Raw genomic sequence first — 19,883 nt, forward strand, 5'->3', positions numbered from 1 at the left:
CTGCTCAAGGATTCAGTACAGAGAAGAAACGACTCCCCATGGCAAGTACAGGTGTGCTGAAGAGCACGAGATATAGCCACCAGTTCGGTAGTGAAAACACTGCAGCCGTAGGAAGGAATGCTGTTCAATATGTCCTCCATGGACATTCACAAAGCCGTCTCGTTTATCACCCATCGAGCCATTGGTGTAAACCACTTCGTGGCCTCGGTACATGTCAAGAATCGAGAGGAAGTGGCAGAGGAGAGCCGCAGGGTTAACTGAGTCTTTAGGGCCAGTCATAGGTCCAGACGAAGACGCGGCCTACGTGTACACCATGGAGGTGTACGTGAATGGACCTCAAGTCTAGGTGGTAAAGGCAAGGACTCCAGTTCGGAAAGAAGGGATTGGACAAGAACTGCAATTGGAAGCCCTGACCTGGGCCGACGATGCGGGAGATAAGCTGCAATGGTTGGGAAAAGGAGACACTGACTGGAATGCGCAAGTCAGGACATGCGGGGACCAAGCAGCAATCGGTATTGTAATTGTCAACTGTCGAAGCTGCGTTGGTAAAGTACCGGAACTTCAAGCGCTGATAGAAAGCACCGAAGCTGAAATCGTTATAGGTACAGAAAGCTGGCTTAAGCCAGAGATAAATTCTGCCGAAATTTTTACAAAGGTACAGACAGTGTTTAGAAAGGATAGATTGCATGCAACCGGTGGTGGAGTGTTCGTCGCTGTTAGTAGTAGTTTATCCTGTAGTGAAGTAGAAGTGGATAGTTCCCGTGAATTATTATGGGTGGAGGTTACACTAAACAACCGAACTAGGTTAATAATTGGCTCCTTTTACCGACCTCCCGACTCAGCAGCATTAGTGGCAGAACAACTGAGAGAAAATTTGGAATACATTTCACATAAATTTTCTCAGCATGTTATAGTCTTAGGTGGAGATTTCAATTTACCAGATATAGACTGGGACACTCAGATGTTTAGGACGGGTGGTAGGGACAGAGCATCGAGTGACATTATACTCAGTGCACTATCCGAAAATTACCTCGAGCAATTAAACAGAGAACCGACTCGTGGAGGTAACATCTTGGACCTACTGATAACAAACAGACCCGAACTTTTCGACTATGTATGTACAGAACAGGGAATCAGTGATCATAAGGCCGTTGCAGCATCCCTGAATATGGAAGTTAATAGGAATATAAAAAAAGGGAGGAAGGTTTATCTGTTTAGCAAGAGTAATAGAAGGCAGATTTCAGACTACCTAACAGATCAAAACGAAAATTTCTGTTCCGACACTGACAATGTTTAGTGTTTATGGAAAAAGTTCAAGGCAATCGTAAAATGCGTTTTAGACAGGTACGTGCCGAGTAAAACTGTGAGGGACGGGAAAAACCCACCGTGGCACAACAACAAAGTTAGGAAACTACTGCGAAAGCAAAGAGAGCTCCACTCCAAGTTCAAACGCAGCCAAAACCTCTCAGACAAACAGAAGCTAAACGATGTCAAAGTTAGCGTAAGGAGGGCTATGCGTGAAGCGTTCATTGAATTCGAAAGTGAAATTCTATGTACCGACTTGACAGAAAATCCTAGGAAGTTCTGGTCTTACGTTAAATCAGTAAGTGGCTCGGAACAGCATATCCAGACACTACGGGATGATGATGGCATTGAAACAGAGGATGACACGCGTAAAGCTGAAATACTAAACACCTTTTTCCAAAGCTGTTTCACAGAGGAAGACCGCACTGCAGTTCCTTCTCTAAATCCTCGCACAAACGAAAAAATGGCTGACATCGAAATAAGTATCCAAGGAATAGTAAAGCAACTGGAATCACTCAATAGAGGAAAGTCCACTGGACCTGACGGGATACTAATTCGATTCTACACAGAGTACGCGAAAGAACTTGCCCCCCTTCTAACAGCCGTGTACCGCAAGTCTCTAGAGGAACGGAGGGTTCCAAATGATTGGAAAAGAGCACAGATAGTCCCAGTCTTCAAGAAGGGTCGTCGAGCAGATGCGCAAAACTATAGACCTATATCTCTTACGTCGATCTCTTGTAGAATTTTAGAACATGTTTTTTGCTCGCGTATCATGTCATTTCTGGAAACCCAGAATCTACTATGTAGGAATCAACATGGATTCCGGAAACAGCGATCGTGTGAGACCCAACTCGCCTTATTTGTTCATGAGACCCAGAAAATATTAGATACAGGCTCCCAGGTAGATGCTATTTTTCTTGACTTCCGGAAGGCGTTCGATACAGTTCCGCACTGTCGCCTGATAAACAAAGTAAGAGCCTACGGAATATCAGACCAGCTGTGTGGCTGGATTGAAGAGTTTTTAGCAAACAGAACACAGCATGTTGTTACCAATGGAGAGACGTCTACAGACGTTAAAGTAACCTCTGGCGTGCCACAGGGGAGTGTTATGAGACCATTGCTTTTCACAATATATATAAATGACTTAGTAGACAGTGTCGGAAGTTCCATGCGGCTTTTCGCAGATGATGCTGTAGTATACAGAGAAGTTGCAGCATTAGAAAATTGTAGCGAAATGCAGGAAGATCTGCAGCGGATAGGCACTTGGTGCAGGGAGTGGCAACTGGCCCTTAACATAGACAAATGTAATGTATTGCGAATACATAGAAAGAAGGATCCTTTATTGTATGATTATATGATAGCGGAACAAACACTGGTAGCAGTTACTTCTGTAAAATATCTGGGAGTATGCGTGCGGAACGATTTGAAGTGGAATGATCAAATAAAATTAATTGTTGGTAAGGCGGGTACCAGGTTGAGATTCATTGGGAGAGTGCTTAGAAAATTTAGTCCATCAACAAAGGAGGTGGCTTACAAAACACTCGTTCGACCTATACTTGAGTATTGCTCATCAGTGTGGGATCCGTACCAGATCGGTCTGACGGAGGAGATAGAGAAGATCCAAAGAAGAGCGGCGCGTTTCGTCACAGGGTTATTTGGTAACCGTGATAGCGTTACGGAGATGTTTAATGAATTCAAGTGGCAGACTCTGCAAGAGAGGCGCTCTGCATCGCGGTGTATCTTGCTCGCCAGGTTTCGAGAGGGTGCGTTTCTGGATGAGGTATCGAATATATTGCTTCCCCCTACTTATACCTCCCGAGGAGATCACGAATGTAAAATTAGAGAGATTAGAGCGCGCACGGAGGCTTTCAGACAGTCGTTCTTCCCGCGAACCATACGCGACTGGAACAGGAAAGGGAGGTAATGACAGTGGCACGTAAAGTGCCCTCCGCCACACACCGTTGGGTGGCTTGCGGAGTATCAATGTAGATGTAGATGTAGATCTACAAATGTGTGCAACGGAACTGGCCAGCAGTTGTGCATGCCTAACCTGCAATGGAGGGACTCCAGACTTCACAAGGACACTGGTCACCGGACTCGTCCTTAAAGCTCCTGTCGTTAGTCAAACGCCACAGTGGTGCACTGTGTCAAGTAAACGCAACGCTGAGGGTGCCGCCGAACCGTAAACCAGACTCCCACAGTCAATGCAGGATTGAACGAGGGCTCTGTAGAGCTGCAGCAGCGTAGAGCGACCCCACCCCACTTGGTGTTGCTCAGGCAGCAGTGGGCATTGAGGTTCTGCCAGCACTTTCTCGTAAGCTGACGAAGGTGAGGAAGCCAAGTCAATCGGGCGTCGAAACCAGTCCTAAGAATCGATATATCTCCACTACAGTGATTGGATGATCATTAAGATGAAGTTCTGGTTCTGAACGAACCGTACGACGCTGACAGAAGAGCATAACACCCATTTTTGCAGCCGAAAACTGGAAACCGTGGGCTAGAGCCCATGACTGCGCCTTGTGGATGGCTCCCCGTAGGCGCCGCTCAGCAACACCAGTACTGGTGGAGCATTACGAAATGCAGAAATCGTCTGCATACGGAGAAGGGGAGATGGACGGCCCTACAGCTGCTGCTACACCATTAGTGGCTGCTAAAAATAGAGAGAAACTCAATACATAGCCCTGCAGGACTCCATTCTACTGGATCTGGAGGGAACTACGGAAGGCACGAACTTCGACACGGAAAGTACGAAGCGGCAGGAAATTTAGGATAAAACTCGGGAGCATGCCTCGGAGACACTACTCGTATAATGTGGCAAGGATATGATGTCGCCAGGTGGTGTCACACGCTTTTCATAAATCAAAAAGTCGGAAACCAGGTGTTTGCATCTGAAAAAGGCTGTTTGGATGGCAGACTCAAGGGGCACATGATTATCAGTGGTAGAGCGACCCTGGCGGAAGCCGGCCTCACATGGAGCCAGTAGGCCACGTGATTCCAGGACCCAACCCAACTGCTGACACGCCATATGTTTCAGCATATTTATGTTAACACCAGGAAGACCTGATGGGGTCTGGTACCCGAAAACGCGTTTGATGTTTGGCCAGACTTCTGAAGGTGACGAATGGCACCGAATGGTCGAGACATTGTCCCAAGCCTCCTGCTTCTGTTGTCTTGTAAGTTGGCGAATGCGGGCGCGGAACTATTTAAAGGCTATGAGGTGCTCCAGGGAAGGCTGCCGCTTATGCAGCTGTAGAACTCGCTGACATTCCTTAATTGCTTCAGCGACTTCCGGCGTCCACCAAGGAACTGCTTTTCGCCGGGGGCACCCTAAAGAGAGAGGGATCGCGTTTTCTGCCGCAGGAATGTCTGTGGTAATCATCTGCTCAACAATCACATTGATGTTAGGTGTGGGGGAGATTCGATGGAGACAGCAGAGGTGAAAGTCTCCCAGCCCACCTTGTTTAAAGTCTATCTGGACAGGCGTCTATGGGCTTGACGGCCGGGTAGTGACAGATGGGGAAGTTGTCACTACCACACAGGTCGTCATGTGCTCCAATACCATGTACCACACTGAAATGTGTGACATCCCCAGTATTTAAGAGGCAGACGTCGAACTGAGACAGTGAAGTTTCGACATCTCTGCTTCAGCCAGTAAGAATGGTGCCACCCCACAAGGGGTTATGGGCGTTAAAATCTCCCAAAAGTAAGAAATGTTTAGGGAGTTGGTCAATCATTGCAGTTAATACCTTCAGGAATACATCACTATCGGGAGGAAGATATACATTGCAGACAGTTAATTCTTGTGTCATCCTTATTCTGACAGCCACAGCTTCAAGAGGGGATTTGAAGGGGCACAGTTTCACTATAGACCGAGTTTCGGACATGAACGAAAACTCCACCTGACACTATCATAGTCGCTATGATTCCTGTAGTATCCCTTATAACAGTGGAGGGCAGAGGTCCTCATTGCCGGGAACTATGTTTCCTCGAGAGTAATGCAGAAAGCAGGTGTAAACCTTAACAGTTGCCGTAGCTCAGCAAGGCAGCGGAAAAAGCTGTTGCATTTCCACTGGAGGATGACGTCATCGTGAGACTGGGAAGGCACAGAACGTTCAAAGAGGCGGTTTACGCCTAAGGGTCACCTGCTGCCACTGACTTTTTGCCTGAGCAGTCTATATCCATTGTGTCTGAGGGTCCGGCGAGATCTATGTCCTCAGCAGACGCCAGAATCTCCACCCCATCTGCACAGACAGACACAGAGCTTGTGGTTAGCGGTGGTGTGGGTGCCACCGCAATTCCCTTGGTCTTGGGGACCTTGTTTTTGGATTTCTTTCGCTGCTCCTTGGGTTTCCCTGGCTGGAAGGACTTCACTGCTTCAGTCTCCAGGACTGAGGATGAGTGTGAAGCACTATGACCAGCTTTTGGGCACTTCAGCCACTGGCAGGTGTCATCTTTCCCACTAACATAAACCTGGGAAGGGAGTGACCCAAGGGACCCCTTCCTAGTGAGAGAAGCCGAAGAAGAGTTATGCTTCTCTGGCTGAGAAGTGGGGACTGATACCCTGATGGTTGGAGGTGTTGCTCCCAAGGTAGATTGTATGGGAGAAGCAGGGAGGGAAGCGGCCCCCACCGTCAAGGACGCAGGTGTAGCATTCTGGTTCTGAGAGGCGACAGGAATACGGGAAGTGTTCTCGTTGTGGCAACATTAGAGGTGGTCACAGTCGAAGTATGTAGGTGCTCAGATTTCCTCTTAGCGTCAGTGTAGGTCAGTCGGTCCAGGGTCTTATATTCCATGATTTTCCTCTCTCTCTGTAAAATCCTCCAGTCTGGTAAGCAAGGTGAATGATTCTCTGTGCAGTTAACACAGACAGGAGGCAGGACACATGGAATATAGGGATGTGATTGATGTCCACTATCTCGACATGTGACACTGGAAGTACAGTGGGAAGACATATGGCCAAACTTCGAGCACTTAAAGCACCGCATCAGGGCAGGGATGTATGGCTTGATGTCACAGCAACAGACCATCAGCTTGACCTTCTCAGGCAATTTGTCACCCTCGAAGGCCAAGATCAAGACACCCATGGGAACCTGATTACCCCTCGGACCCTGATTGATGCGCCGGACGAAATGAACAACTCGTTGCTCTAAATTGGAACGTAGCTCGTCGTCAGACTACAAAAGAAGGTCCCTGTGAAATATAATCCGCTGGGCTGTATTTAAGCTCTTATGGTGCGTGATGGTAACAGAAACATCCCCCAACTTGTCACAAGTGAGTAATTCCCGTGACTGGGCAGAGGATGTTTTTATCAAGACTGGCCCACAAACAAACTGGTTGTCCAAATGCTCCGCAAAAACTGAGGCTGCAGGAACATGAAAGGTTCCCAATCAACTCTCGTACACACAAGGTACCGGGGCAAATAAGCTTCACTGCTATCCTTAGCCTGGTTTTCCTCCCATGGTGTGGCCAGGGAGGGGAACGCTTTGGGGTCATATTTCTTACCATTGAAGTTAGACTTTGCCCACTAAGAGACTGCTGGTGGCGGATCACCAGCAAGAGATGACGTACTACGCTTCATGGCGTGTCAACCACCCTGATGCCACCCACTCCGACCAGGTGCACTCACCACAGGTGCACCCAGCCTCAGGAAGTGCAACGTGGCAGGATGGCCATTGCCGGGTGTCCTTATGCCCCAGGGAGATGGGCGTCTACTTCATGGCATATGTGGGGAGTTAAAAGTACAGGCATCAGCAGAGTGATCCCTCTGTTGTCAGGGGGCTACAACCAACAGGGTACATGGTGGCCCCACCGCAACGGACTGGCTACCGTGCTGTATATGAGGTGCTAAGAAGCAAATGGTCAACGTCGGCGCAGAAAGCGGCACTGCTTATTGCATGGTGGAAAACGCACCTAGGAAGGTGTCCTCGCCGAAGAGATGGAGAAAGAGTGGGAGTGCAATACGACGACGAGAAAGTGGGCTTAAGATTCCAATGCACGATGGGCACGATGCACCAAACAAGACGCCCTTCCGCAACTGGCTCGCTCTTTGGGTAAATTTAGGAAGATATAGGTCAAACCCGACAGGGGACCATCACATGAAGGCCGAAACGTGTGCGTCTCCTTTCAGTCGCCTCTTACAACAGGCAGAAATACGTACCTTGGGCCTGTTATAACCCCCGGACTCGCAGGGCGGTGACTGAAGTGCACCCCTTCCACAAATTGCTGGAGATTTAAATGCTGGGCCATCACAATTGTGAGCTTGCGAACCAGTCAACGAAACATCATCGATAAGGGCTTTCGGAGCCGAAGGCCCACTCGTGTACCTTTCATGACTACACATGAGAAAGCTTTACGCCTCGCCAGAGCTCGTGACTCTAAACATGTTGCCTGGTCGGACGACTCTCGTTTCTAATTTTATATAGTGGATGGACGTGTACAGGTATGGAGACAAAGTCATGAATCCATGGACCCTGCATGTCAGCAGGGAACTGTTCAAGCTGGTGGAGGTTCTGTAATGGTGTGGGGTGTGTGACGTTGGAGTGATATGGGACGCCTGATACCTCTAGATACGACTGTGAAGGTGAAACGTACGTAAGCATCCTGATGATCACCTGCATCCACTGGTGTCCACCGTGCGTTCCGACGGACTTGGCCAATTCCAGGACAGCGATGCGACACCACACATGTCCAGAATTGCTACAGAGTGGCTCCAGGAACGCTCCTCTTAGTTTAAACACTTCCGCTGGCCACCGAACTCCCCAGACATGAACATTATAGACAGGATATCTGGCATTCCTTTCAAAGTGCTGTTCAGAACGGATCTCCACACACTCGTACTATTACGGAGTTAGGAACAGCCCCGCACGATTCATGGTGACAGTTCCCCCCCCGGGACTACTTCAGACATTAGTCGAGTCCATGCAGTGTCTTGTAGTGGCACTTCTGCGTGCTCGCGGGGACCTTACACGATATTAGGCAGGCGTACCAGTTTGGCTCTTCAGTGTAACATAACTACCGGTATGCAAGCGAAGCAGTGGGTATGAAATGCGACCGAGGAGCGCGGCCGCACCAACACTTGATTCGGGCCGCGTGCGGCCCGCGGGCTGCAATCTCACGGTCACTACGTTAGCCTCAACGCAGCCGTGCAGGAGGAGAGGGGGCTCTTACCGAGGGACTTGCGCTGCTGGCGGTAGACGAAGACGAGCGTGAAGCCGGTGGGGGCGGTGAGGGCGGCGGTGGCGGCCTGCGGGGCTGGCAGCCGCACGCGGCCGTAGGCGGGCCGCAGCCGGTACGCCTCCAGGCCGGGGGCGAGGCCCGCCACCACGCGCACCCCAGGCGTGCCGCCCGACACGTTCAGCAGCCGCAGGATGTCCAGCGCGCCTCCTGCGGGCACAACAGCGAGGATGGCATTGTTTAAATAACATCGTAACGCACTCTTTAGGCTATAATAAATAAAATATTAGAAGTGGTACAATTTAGGCATATGTCGCCTACCAAGATTGAACTGGTATCTGGAACAGCTGAACTATGTTTTTACGATAGTGTGATGTCGTTCTCACGTGCTACAACCTTAGCCGTCGTCCATTTGGTTTCATTGCGAGAAACAGAGGTTTAGGTTCTGTGCTGGCGTAAGCTGTCACCAGCACTCCGGTCAGCAAAGATGAAGAGCGAAGATCGATTGTTAGGCGCTGGATCAAGCGCTTGTATCACGAGAGAGGCCGGAGAGAGACCCACAAGCAACACGCTGGCAACGCCCTCTCGACAGCATGGAGTTGGCCGCCGCCGCTCAACGGAGGGCCTCACTCAATCATCCAATTTGACGTCTGTCAGTCTACTCGCAGAGTGGGTTTAGTTCCTAACAGGCTACGGCAGTACATAGCGACCAGATTAATGACTATAACGGGACTAGTTTATCTCAACCAGAATTGTACTTTACTAGCAGTGAGAAACTGAAGTTTGTAATAGCAAGATTGCCGATATTGACACTACATTAGTCTGCAAGAGGAATATTACTGATGAGCTTGTACCACAAAACATGGACTCTATTCAAGTAAAGTAAATGTATCCAGTTCATGTAAATAAAGAGCCGTATTAATCCGTGTGTGCACTTGTGTTGTAGAAAGAGGATAACTAATCCATTATTACTTTTTATGTTTAAACTTTCTGTTGAGTCCATTTATGATCTATATACACATAGGCTGAATCTGTCGCGCAGGGCTCACCAGGGTAAAATTTGTGACAGTTAACCCATGAAAATATCATTTTAGATTAATTTTTCAATTAAGAGCTTGAACCGGAGCATTTAAGGTTCACTATTTACTAGAATCCTGACCTGGCTTTAGACGAGTAGCATCTATGACCGATCGACCTGCCTGCCATTGTGTATTAAACTGGGGATGTAGAAACGACGGTGACGCTTCGTCTCGCGATAGCCTTCAGTGCTCCACAACCGGCCACAGCAGTCCACGCACCCCACCGCCGCCCCACACCGTACTCACGGTTACTGTGCTGTTCGATCCCCGGTGGTAAGGTCCTGAGCCGTAATCGATTTATTAACGTTTCTAAAAACACTAATGAATTTATTTTTAAAAGCAAAAATCGAAAAATAACATTAACGGAAAAGACTAAATTACAATAACGCAACTGACAGCAATAACCTCAAAACTGCAACAATATGAAATCAGTTCCTTTTCGTAAAGAATATTAAATGAAGTAAAAAAAAATACATTTACATTACAAACAGCAAAACATATGATGAAACGATTATGTCACAAATCTCAATCATCGGCTACTGCAAGTAATTATTAAAACGCCTTGCCTTCGAAGTACCCAGAATGACTGGCAAATGTGGTTCAAATTTATGATGATAGAGACGGTGGCAGAGGCAACGCTAGTAGCAGCAATTTCTCCTCCTCTACCAACATAGGACGCCACTTGTCGCTACCACAGTACTAGAAACCTGTATTACAACTTTCAGTGATGGGACACAGTGATCTGTAACTAGATGACAGTTAACAAGAGATATTATCACCTATCCTGTAATACGGACACAACTCGTTAATGATTTAGTAGATATTAAACATACTACAAATTCAGAAATTATTCTTTAATTCTTTTTTTTTTTGTAGACGCAAACAATTTAGTAAACATCTCGAGCTAGGCAACAGGTAAATGCAGACATGACTCAGAAATAAGGTAGCTGGATTCAATAATTTTCTCTGACTATGAAGTATAATTCGTAAATCAGAAGAATTAAATCTGCATTATATTCCCTTAGATTCCAAAACCAGTGTGGAATAGCGACAGCCACACGCCCACACACACTGACAGAATTGAAATCAAGTAGTACCAGGTAATATCTTCGTAAGTGAAACATTCATATACCTAACAACTGGCAAGCAGGATAAGGAGTCCAAATAGCCACAACGCGACACCAAGTGACGTGCGCACTAATCGGATGCTCACCGTGATTTCTCGTAAAATCCAGCGCCCATTCACAAACGCTTGCTTAGAGAGAGAGCCGAGTGAAAGATGTAACGAAGGTTACTCGTAGTCGGAAACATACGGGTATCATCCAGCAGACGCCACCGCGTCCAGTACTTTCAAAGGTGAGACCGGACTCCAACCCGGCGCCACGATGGACACAAACTGCTTGCAGCTTCAGTAGCAGAGGACACGCCGAATACTATGCGTCCTGCCGAAGTAGCCTTCAAAGAGCAATGTTCACGGCTGCGACCAACACTCGGCCTCACCAAATCCGCTGTGAGCGAAGGCACCACTCTTGCCGACGAGCCACGGCAGACGCCACCTCGCTTGCGCTCCTCGCCGCCCACGTCACACACTCCTCTTCTCCACGTCGCCGCAGCCGTTATCTACCTCTCCTCCGACCTGCCCTCTACCGGAGACAGTAGCGCTCTTGCGGCCAGAGGGATTCCAAACCCGCGGGAATTACGCGAAATTAAACGCGGGCGCACGGCACACAAATTAGTAAGCTACATAGAGACTTCAGAGAGCATTAATAGAGTGCATGTGTTGGGTTTCCTGCAGGGATTGTCTGCTCCGACATTTGTTGCAGGTGCCTCACAGAGGGCTGAAATGAAGCAGCAGCAGCTGGAAACATGTTACAAAATTTTTAAGTATGCGGGACATAACGATGCCAACGGTGTTTGTGGACAAAATGTCTGAACTATATGAAGATTCACCGTAAAATTCTGGTGGTGTATGGACCAAATCCACCGTCGCGTCCAGCCATAGTGAAATGGTGCCAACAATCTGAATAAGGCCGCAAAGACATGGGCGATGCTGATCCAAAACTAAGAATATTGACGCCGCCCACCGACTACAACGGCCAGGTAATGGAGGAAAGAGGGATGGGGGAAAAACATACTGCCGAAAAAAAGGTAGTACACCTGGAAAGACGTCAATTTTGATCCTATGACGGAATATGCCACCTGGAGGATAGTAGATTTACTGATAAAGGTTTAAACGTCATGCGCCAACAGACAGCGTAGTGGCATAACTACCAGAGCACCATCTGAGACTATACTTTAATAGGGAATGGACGCAGCCACAAAGCTGAGTGTGGTGCAGACATCTGAAGCAAACAGGCAGTCTTGCCATGGAGACCGTAATCGTACTTCCTACAGAGTGGCAGGATGGATCTTCCGGAAAACTGACACGCAAGTTGGACGTGTTGCGTCTGTTGTGCGACGACGCTGATACCAGTGATCACTTGAACATTCTCACAGCCATAGTCAAGGTTCTTGAGGTCCGCGCAGCACAGACGCCCAACATTATCTTCGTATTGAAACGGCAGTAGTGGCAGTTTGTGCAGCTACCACAGCACAAGTAAGAGGACTTTTGAGTCCTGACGTGTCTACACGAACTAATATGAACCGCTTGTTAGCAGTGACACTACGGGCACTGCATATTTTACATTGCGACTGTTTCCAATGAATGATTGCCGGTCACGTACTCTTACAGTAGTTAGTCTTTCCGCCTGTTCGTGCGCAAATCGTTAGTTCGTGCGCAAATCGTTACATTTCTTTTTGTTGACGGTCAACTGCGAGTACCTATTCCAAATGTCGAGCCTCTGTATGTGTTTCAGTAGAGCTCCTGCCGTTCCAAACTCCTACTTGAACAGTAACTGTCATTAACAGCTCACAATACTTTGTATCACCGTTTAGTATGCAGGATCCTGATGTCACGGCTGCATTTGAAGGCATTTTACATCTCAGTATTACATTATTTTTGTTACTCAGTTTTCTCACATCCTCAGTCAACCGTGTAGACAGACCACTTCCGTTTTCGCTGTTACTTTGATTATAAATATTTATTTCGCAGTACTCAACAGTCATTACCAAGTACACCTAAAATATATCAACGTATGAAAAGCTTCATAAATAAAGAAACACCAACAGAACTAATATAGCCAGACGCTGCAACAAAAATTACCTGTCCAGAATGACATCAGACATATCCACACATAATGAATAATTGCAAGAACATATGTGGATGGTAACAACACGTATTCCTACACACATGATGTATGACAGCGGCCGGCCAGAGTGGCCGAGCGGTTCTAGGCTCTACAGTCTGGAACCGCGCGACCGCTACGGTCGCAGGTTCGAATCCTGCCCTGAGCATGGCTGTGTGTGATGTCGTTAGGTTAGTTAGGCTTAAGTAAGTCTAAATCTAGGGGACTGATGACCTCAGATGTTAAGTCCCATAGCGCTCAGAGCCATTTGAACCGTTTTTCTCTTTCACTCGCTGCATTACGAGAAACATATTGTATTATATTATATTACGTGGCCATTTTGCATTTGCTATTCTGCTGTTGTAAGTTGGAAGACCGACATGTTGAGGTACGTGTATCATCTTACGATAAATGAACTATATTTCTTATAATTTGTTTGAAAAATATTATCTTGTTATTTAGAGCGGAACCTAAAACCATTAACCATAAAATTATTTTGAATTATATGAGCATAATAATAAGCAGTGAAAGTATTGTAATATGTACGTGTTTATCTTTCTGACAAGGCAATTTAATGAGACACTCATTTCCGTTTGGAAAATTTTAGAACCTGCAACTTCGTGATTTATTTCAAACAGTATAGAGGGTGAAACTTCCTGGCACATTAAAACTGTGTGCCGGACCGAGACTCGAACTCGGGACCTTTGCCTTTCGCGGGCAAGTGCTCTACCATCTGAGCTACCCAAGCACGATTCACGCCCCGTCCTCACAGCTTTACTTCTGCCAGTATCTCGTCTCCCACCTTCCAAACTTCACAGAAGCTCTTCTGCGAACGCTGGGTAGCTTGGGTAGCTCAGATGGTAGAGCACTTGCCCGCGAAAGGCAAAGGTCCCGAGTTCGAGTCTCGGTCCGGCACACAGTTTTAATCTGCCAGGGAGTTTCATATCAGCGCACACTCCGTTGCAGCGTGGAAATCTCATTCCAGTATAGAGGGTGTTTGAAAAAGAGTGATCCGATTTCAAAACTTCTTATTTACTGATAAAAACAAACTACAGATAAGGGATGGCTCCCAAAATACTCGCAAAATCTGAAGTTTTATCTATGCTATTGCAAATGCTCTGTGTGACCAACAGCAGCACGAACAGCACTGTAGTAGACGACAGGTAAATTCGTCATAGTTTGGAACACTGCATTTGCTTTCTTCACTTTTTCCATGTCACGAAGTAAGAAGTAGACGAACACGCACTCCTTCGCACATCCCCACAAGAAAAAAATCGCATGGTGTCACGTCTTCCAATCTTGGAGACCAAGAATGGCGGGCACTGTCTCGGGGTCCCGTGCGCCCTGTCCAACGGTGACGCACCGTGCCATTGCTAAACTGACAGATGTTGTTGTGCCAGTGTGGTGGAGCTCCGTCCTTTTGGTAAGTGAAGTCACAGGAGTGGTCCCAAAGTTGTGGAAAAAGCAAATACTGCAACATTTGAAGTTAGGTCAAAGCTGGATAGGGCGCACGGGACCCAGGGACAATTCCTTGCATTCTTGGTCTCCAAAATCGCCAGGCATGACCCCACGCGATTTTTTCTTGTGAGAATGTTTGGAGGAAACTGTTCATCTCTCTTTTATCTTTTGTCGTAGACGAAGTGAAAAGCAGAATAACAGCCGACCTAAGATCCATAACAGCAGATATTGAGTGTGAAGTTTATGACGAATTTAGCTATTGCCTAGATGATGTTCGTGCTGTATGTGATGGAAACACAGAGCATTTGTAATAGCACAGCTAAAAACTCAAGATTTAGAGAGTATTTTGAAATTTATCTCAAGTTTGTAGTATGTTTTTATCAATGAATATGGAGTTTCGAAATCACGTCGTTCTTTGTGGAACCACCTCTATTTTACTGTGACTTATAACTGGAGTTATATGCCTATTTGCTGTAAGTCGTCAGACAAGACAAGCAAATATTATATCCTTTATTCTGCTTTTGAATACATTGCACATTATAACTGTCGCCCTATGACAGGACTTGCTTTAATAGATTGTACATTATAATCGTCAGTAGCAGCAGCATTTCTCTTTGAGGTCCCGAAGGCGTGGCTTTCTGGGAAGTAGTGTCAACGATGCGTTTCTTTTTTCCTTTTGATTTCGTCCACTACTGTCTGCGGCTAAAACACATTTAACTTTTAGCGTATTTCGTTTAATGCTGTATCACGCGTGTCCTTATTTCAGATGTGAAAAAGACACGGCTTCAGTTGATATTGTTCATATGAAATTATGACGCGTTGTTTGCATGAAGTTGTCGGGTTGTACTTTAATTTCTCGAAATCACTTTGTGAGCGCGCCACAGGAGCTGCGATGTGCACACTTGCAGACGTCTTTATCGACTGAGATACAGGTGAGACTGAACGGTCCTATTGGCAGCATTCACCTTACACCGTATGCGCATTGACGTACTGGTACTGACTTTCCTTTGGTTCCATGCAATACGAAGACATTTTTTGCAGATAAAACTCAACACGTTGCTCTTAATGGAACAAAATCGACAGCTGTAAATGTAATTTACGGAGTACCACAAGTTAGTGTCATAGGACAGTAACTGTTTACGGTGTATATAAATGATGTAGCAGAAAGGGTCGGACGCTCTTTAAGGTGGTTCACAGATGATGCGGCTGCCTGTCAGTAAGTAGCAACGCCAGAAGACACTATGGATTTGCAGAATGACCTACAGAGGACTGATGAATGTTGCAGGGACAGCCAGGTGACAATGAATGTAAATAAATGTGACACACTGCGCATACATAGGAAAAGTAATCCGCTACTGTAGATATACACTATTGATAAACTGCTGGATACAGTACCCACCTTAAAATATCTAGGAGTAACTATACAGAACGACTGTAAGTGGAATGGGCACATGAAACAGTTAGTAGGAAAAGCAGATACCAGACTTGAGAATCGTAAAGAAATTTAACTCATCCACGAAGGAAGCGGCTTGTAAGGCACTTGTTCAACCGATTCTGGAGTATTTTTCGCCAATTTGGGACCCTCACCAGGTAGGACTGATAAGAGAAAGAAGATCCAACGGAAAGCGGCGTGTTTCCTCACTGGATCGTTTAGTTCGCTCTAGAGTGTTACAGTGATGTTCAACTAACTCCAGTGGCAGACGTTACAAGAGAAGCGTTGTCCACGACGGAAAAATTTGCTATTCAAAGCTCGAATTTCCGGTAATAGTTGGAGAACATATTACTTTCTCCCACATACATGTCACGAAATGACCAAAACCAGAAAATTCACCAATGTGGTATTGGAGGGAAGAGCGGTGGGTAAAAATTGTAGTCGGAGACCAAGAGATGAATACAGTAAGCAGATTGAGAACGCTGTAAGCTGCAGTAGTTATTCGGAGATGACGAGATTTGCACATTATAGAGCAGCACAGAGAGCTGTATCAAAAAAGTCTTCGGACTGAAGACCACAACAATAACACAGAGGCTTACCAACAATCATTCTTCCAACGTGCCGTTCGAGAGTGGAGCAGGATAGGAGGGATCAGTTAGTGGTACCAGAGGTACCTTCCGCTGCACAACGTTAGTTGGCTTGGTGAGTATGAAGTCATCGTCGTCGTCGTCGTCGTCGTCGTCGTCGTCGGCGGCGGCGGCGGCTGAATTCTATTCCGAATATGTACAAATTCTTTCTGCACAGAATGGGCATATCGATTCAACTTATGGATGTGTGTAAGGTGGCTGAAAGGACGAATCCTGGCATAAAACATGCCTCCACATAAACACCAATGAATTGTCGGAGGAAGGTGGGGTCGCAACTCACGGAGTTTTCTAGCTTGCCGCTTGACCAGTACGTGTGCGCTGCGTTCTCGTTTCATCACGTTGACAGCGGTGGATGCAGTATTCCTCCACAGTAAGCAGTCGACAGAACATTCTTCCAACGTTTTTGTTTTTACGCCAGACATCCTCGTGACGTGTTTTAGCTGACCCCTGAAGCGCTTGAGAGGAGCTCCATAAGATTTACTGCCAGACGTAGACTTAGACGGAATCATGTTTAGGCAACCAACGCAACTCCGCGAGCTCTAGTTACGTGCTAGTACGGACGTGTAAATAGCTACCAACGCAACATAGCGTGACTTACGGTGAATCTGAACACTCCAGCCGCGAGACAGTACAGGTTTTTCCGTGTCAGTTAGTAATTCGGGAACCAAACTAGTGGGACTGGCGCAGATGCAGACACGTGGCTGCCGGGGCAAACCAGCGTGCAGCGGCCGCGGTCGGCCGGATCCGCCTCTCGCGGGATCCACCCCTGTCCCTTGCCACCCCCACCGATCTGCCCAATCCCCAGGTCCCTCTATCCGCACCTGCCCGATTTATCCCCCTGCGAGCCAACCCCAGCTCTGTGGTCGCTTTGCCTCCTGCTCGCTGCTGTCCGCAGCGGGGCCGGTTCACACAGCACACAGCGCATCCTCAACCTCTGATCCGTCGCATATAACCAACACACACACACACACACACACACACACACACACCATTCTATATTTTCTTCCATCTGCCTCCATTACAGGCGTTGGTCATGGTACGAACGTATTACACTACTGGCCATTGAAATTGCTACACCAACAAGAAATACAGATGATAAACGGGTATTCACTGGACAAATATATTATACTAGAACTGACATGTGATTACATTTTCACGCAATTTGGGTGCATAGATCCTGAGAAATCAGTAACCAGAACAACCAGCTCTGGCCGTAACAACGGCCTTGATACGCCTGGGCATTGAGTCAAACAGAGCACGGGTGGCGCGTACAGGTACAGCTGCCCATGCAGCTTCAACACCATACCACAGTTCATCAAGAGTAGTGACTGGCGTATTGTGACGAGTCAGTTGCTCGGCCACCAGTGACCAGATGTTTTCAGTTGGTGAGAGATCTGGAGAATGTGCTGGCCAGGGCAGCAGTCTAACATTTTCTGTACCCAGAAAGGCCCGTACAGGACCTGCAACATGCGGTCGTGCATTATCCTGCTGAAATGTAGGGTTTCGCAGGGAGCGAATAAAGGGTAGAGCCACGGGTCGTAACACATCTGAAATGTAACGTCCACTGTTCAAAATGCCGTCAATGTGACCAAGAGGTGACCGAGACGTGTAACCAATGGCACCCCATACCATCACGTCGTGTGATACGCCAGTATGGCGATGACGAATACACGCTTCCAATGTGCGTTCACCGCGATGTCGCCAAACACGGATGCGACCATCATGATGCTGTAAACAGAACCTGGATTCAACTGAAAAAAAAATCACGTTTTGCCATTCGTGCACCCAGGTTCGTCGTTGAGTACACCATCGCAAGCGTTCCTGTCTGTCATGCAGCATCAAGGGTAACCGCAGCAATGGCCTCCGAGCTGATAGTCCATGCTGCTGCTAACGTCGTCGAACTGTTCGTGCAGGTGGTTGTCTTGCAAACGTCCCCATCTGTTGACCCAGGGATCGAGACGTGGCTGCACGATCCGTTACAGCCATGCGGATAAGATGCCTGTCATCTCGGCTGCTAGTAATACGAGGCGGTTGGGACCCAGCACGGCGTTCCTGAACCCATCGATTCCATACTCTGCAGACAGTCATCGGATCTCGACCAAGGTGAGCAGCAATGTCGCGATACGATAAACCGCAATCTCGATAGGTTACAATCCGACCTTTATCAACGTCGGAAACGTGATGGTACGCATTTCTCCTCCTTACACGAGGCACAACAACGTTTCACCAGGCAACGCCGGTCAACTGCTGTTTGTGTATGAGAAATGGGTTGGAAACTTTCCTCATGTCAGCACGTTGTAGGTGTCGCCACCGGCGCCAACCTTGTGTGAATGCTCTGAAAAGCTAATCATTTGCATCACACAGCATCTTATTCCTGTCGGTTAAATTTCACGTCTGTAGCACGTCATCTTCGTGGTGTAGCAATTTTAATGGCTAGTAGTGTACTTAAGCCGACGTCCTCACACAGAGCGGCGGAGCGGGGTTTGATTGCTACTTGTCGTTCGTTCAAAAATGGTTCAGATGGTTCTTAGCGCTATGGGACTTAACATCTGAGGTCATCAGTCCCCTTTAGCTTAGAACTACTTAAATCTAACTAACCTAAGGACATCACTCACAACCATGCCCGAGGCAGGATTCGAACCTGCGACCGTAGCGGTTCCAGACTGATGCGCCTAGAGCCGCTCGGTGCCAGCGGCCGGCTTCGTCGTTCGTCGTACTGTCCAAATTTAAAGTCCACTACCTCAGAACGGCGTCTGCTCGATGTCCCTTCACTCGCCAACGTAGACACGTACAAGATGATTTAAAAGCAGCGGTGATAAAAAACACCACCTAATATCTATAATTACTGAGGTCGCAGAACTCTAGTTATGAAAGAAAGTTCTGTAGAGAAACTGTCACTCAATTTTATCGGCCCGTAAAGAAATGGATTGGGTTCTGGAAAATAATGTCCGAAATTTCCACACAATAATGTTTATTTTGTCCTTGATAACCAAAGAAAGGGTACTACTCAGTCCACATTTAAACTATTGGCTATTACCTTACAGTTCATGATTAATACACACATTTCAACCGAGCGAGGTGGCGCAGTGGTTAGCACACTGGACTCGCATTCGGGAGGATGACGGTTCAATCCCGTCTCCAGCCATCCTGATTTAGGTTTTCCGTGATTTCCCTAAATCGTTTCAGGCAAATGCCGGGATGGTTCCTTTGAAAGGGCACGGCCGATTTCCTTCCCCATCCTTCCCTAACCCGAGCTTGCGCTCCGTCTCTAATGACCTCGTTGTCGACGGGACGTTAAACACTAACATCCTCCTCCTCCTCCTCCACACATTTCACACGCACAGCAGCCAGAAATCTGTCCAAACCCGACCCAAATTAAACGCCGTTTCACAGTCAATTTCGCCACTGATATGAGTTATTACACTCGGTCCTTCTTGTGGATTTCTAAAAGAGAAACTGCTCGCCAAAAATGTTCAGGGGTTGAATACTGAAACATGCCACGCAGATACTATGAAGGCCAAATTTTCACACGCGACTATCTGTCCAACAGATTTAATCAAAACCT

The 19,883-nt window shown here is 47.3% G+C and overlaps 1 protein-coding gene across 1 annotated transcript in view; it reads right to left on the reverse strand.

The window, feature by feature from the left end:
* The window catches only part of LOC124788786, a 580,546-nt gene that overhangs the window by 158,461 nt on the left and 402,202 nt on the right, over positions 1-19,883 (reverse strand). Inside the window, exon 3 of the mRNA XM_047256068.1 lies at positions 8,473-8,688. Within this exon, the coding sequence (XP_047112024.1) occupies positions 8,473-8,688 (216 nt within the window). The remainder of the gene's footprint in view (positions 1-8,472; positions 8,689-19,883) is intronic.

Source organism: Schistocerca piceifrons, chromosome 3, assembly GCF_021461385.2.
Source record: "Schistocerca piceifrons isolate TAMUIC-IGC-003096 chromosome 3, iqSchPice1.1, whole genome shotgun sequence".
NCBI lineage: Eukaryota > Metazoa > Arthropoda > Insecta > Orthoptera > Acrididae > Schistocerca > Schistocerca piceifrons.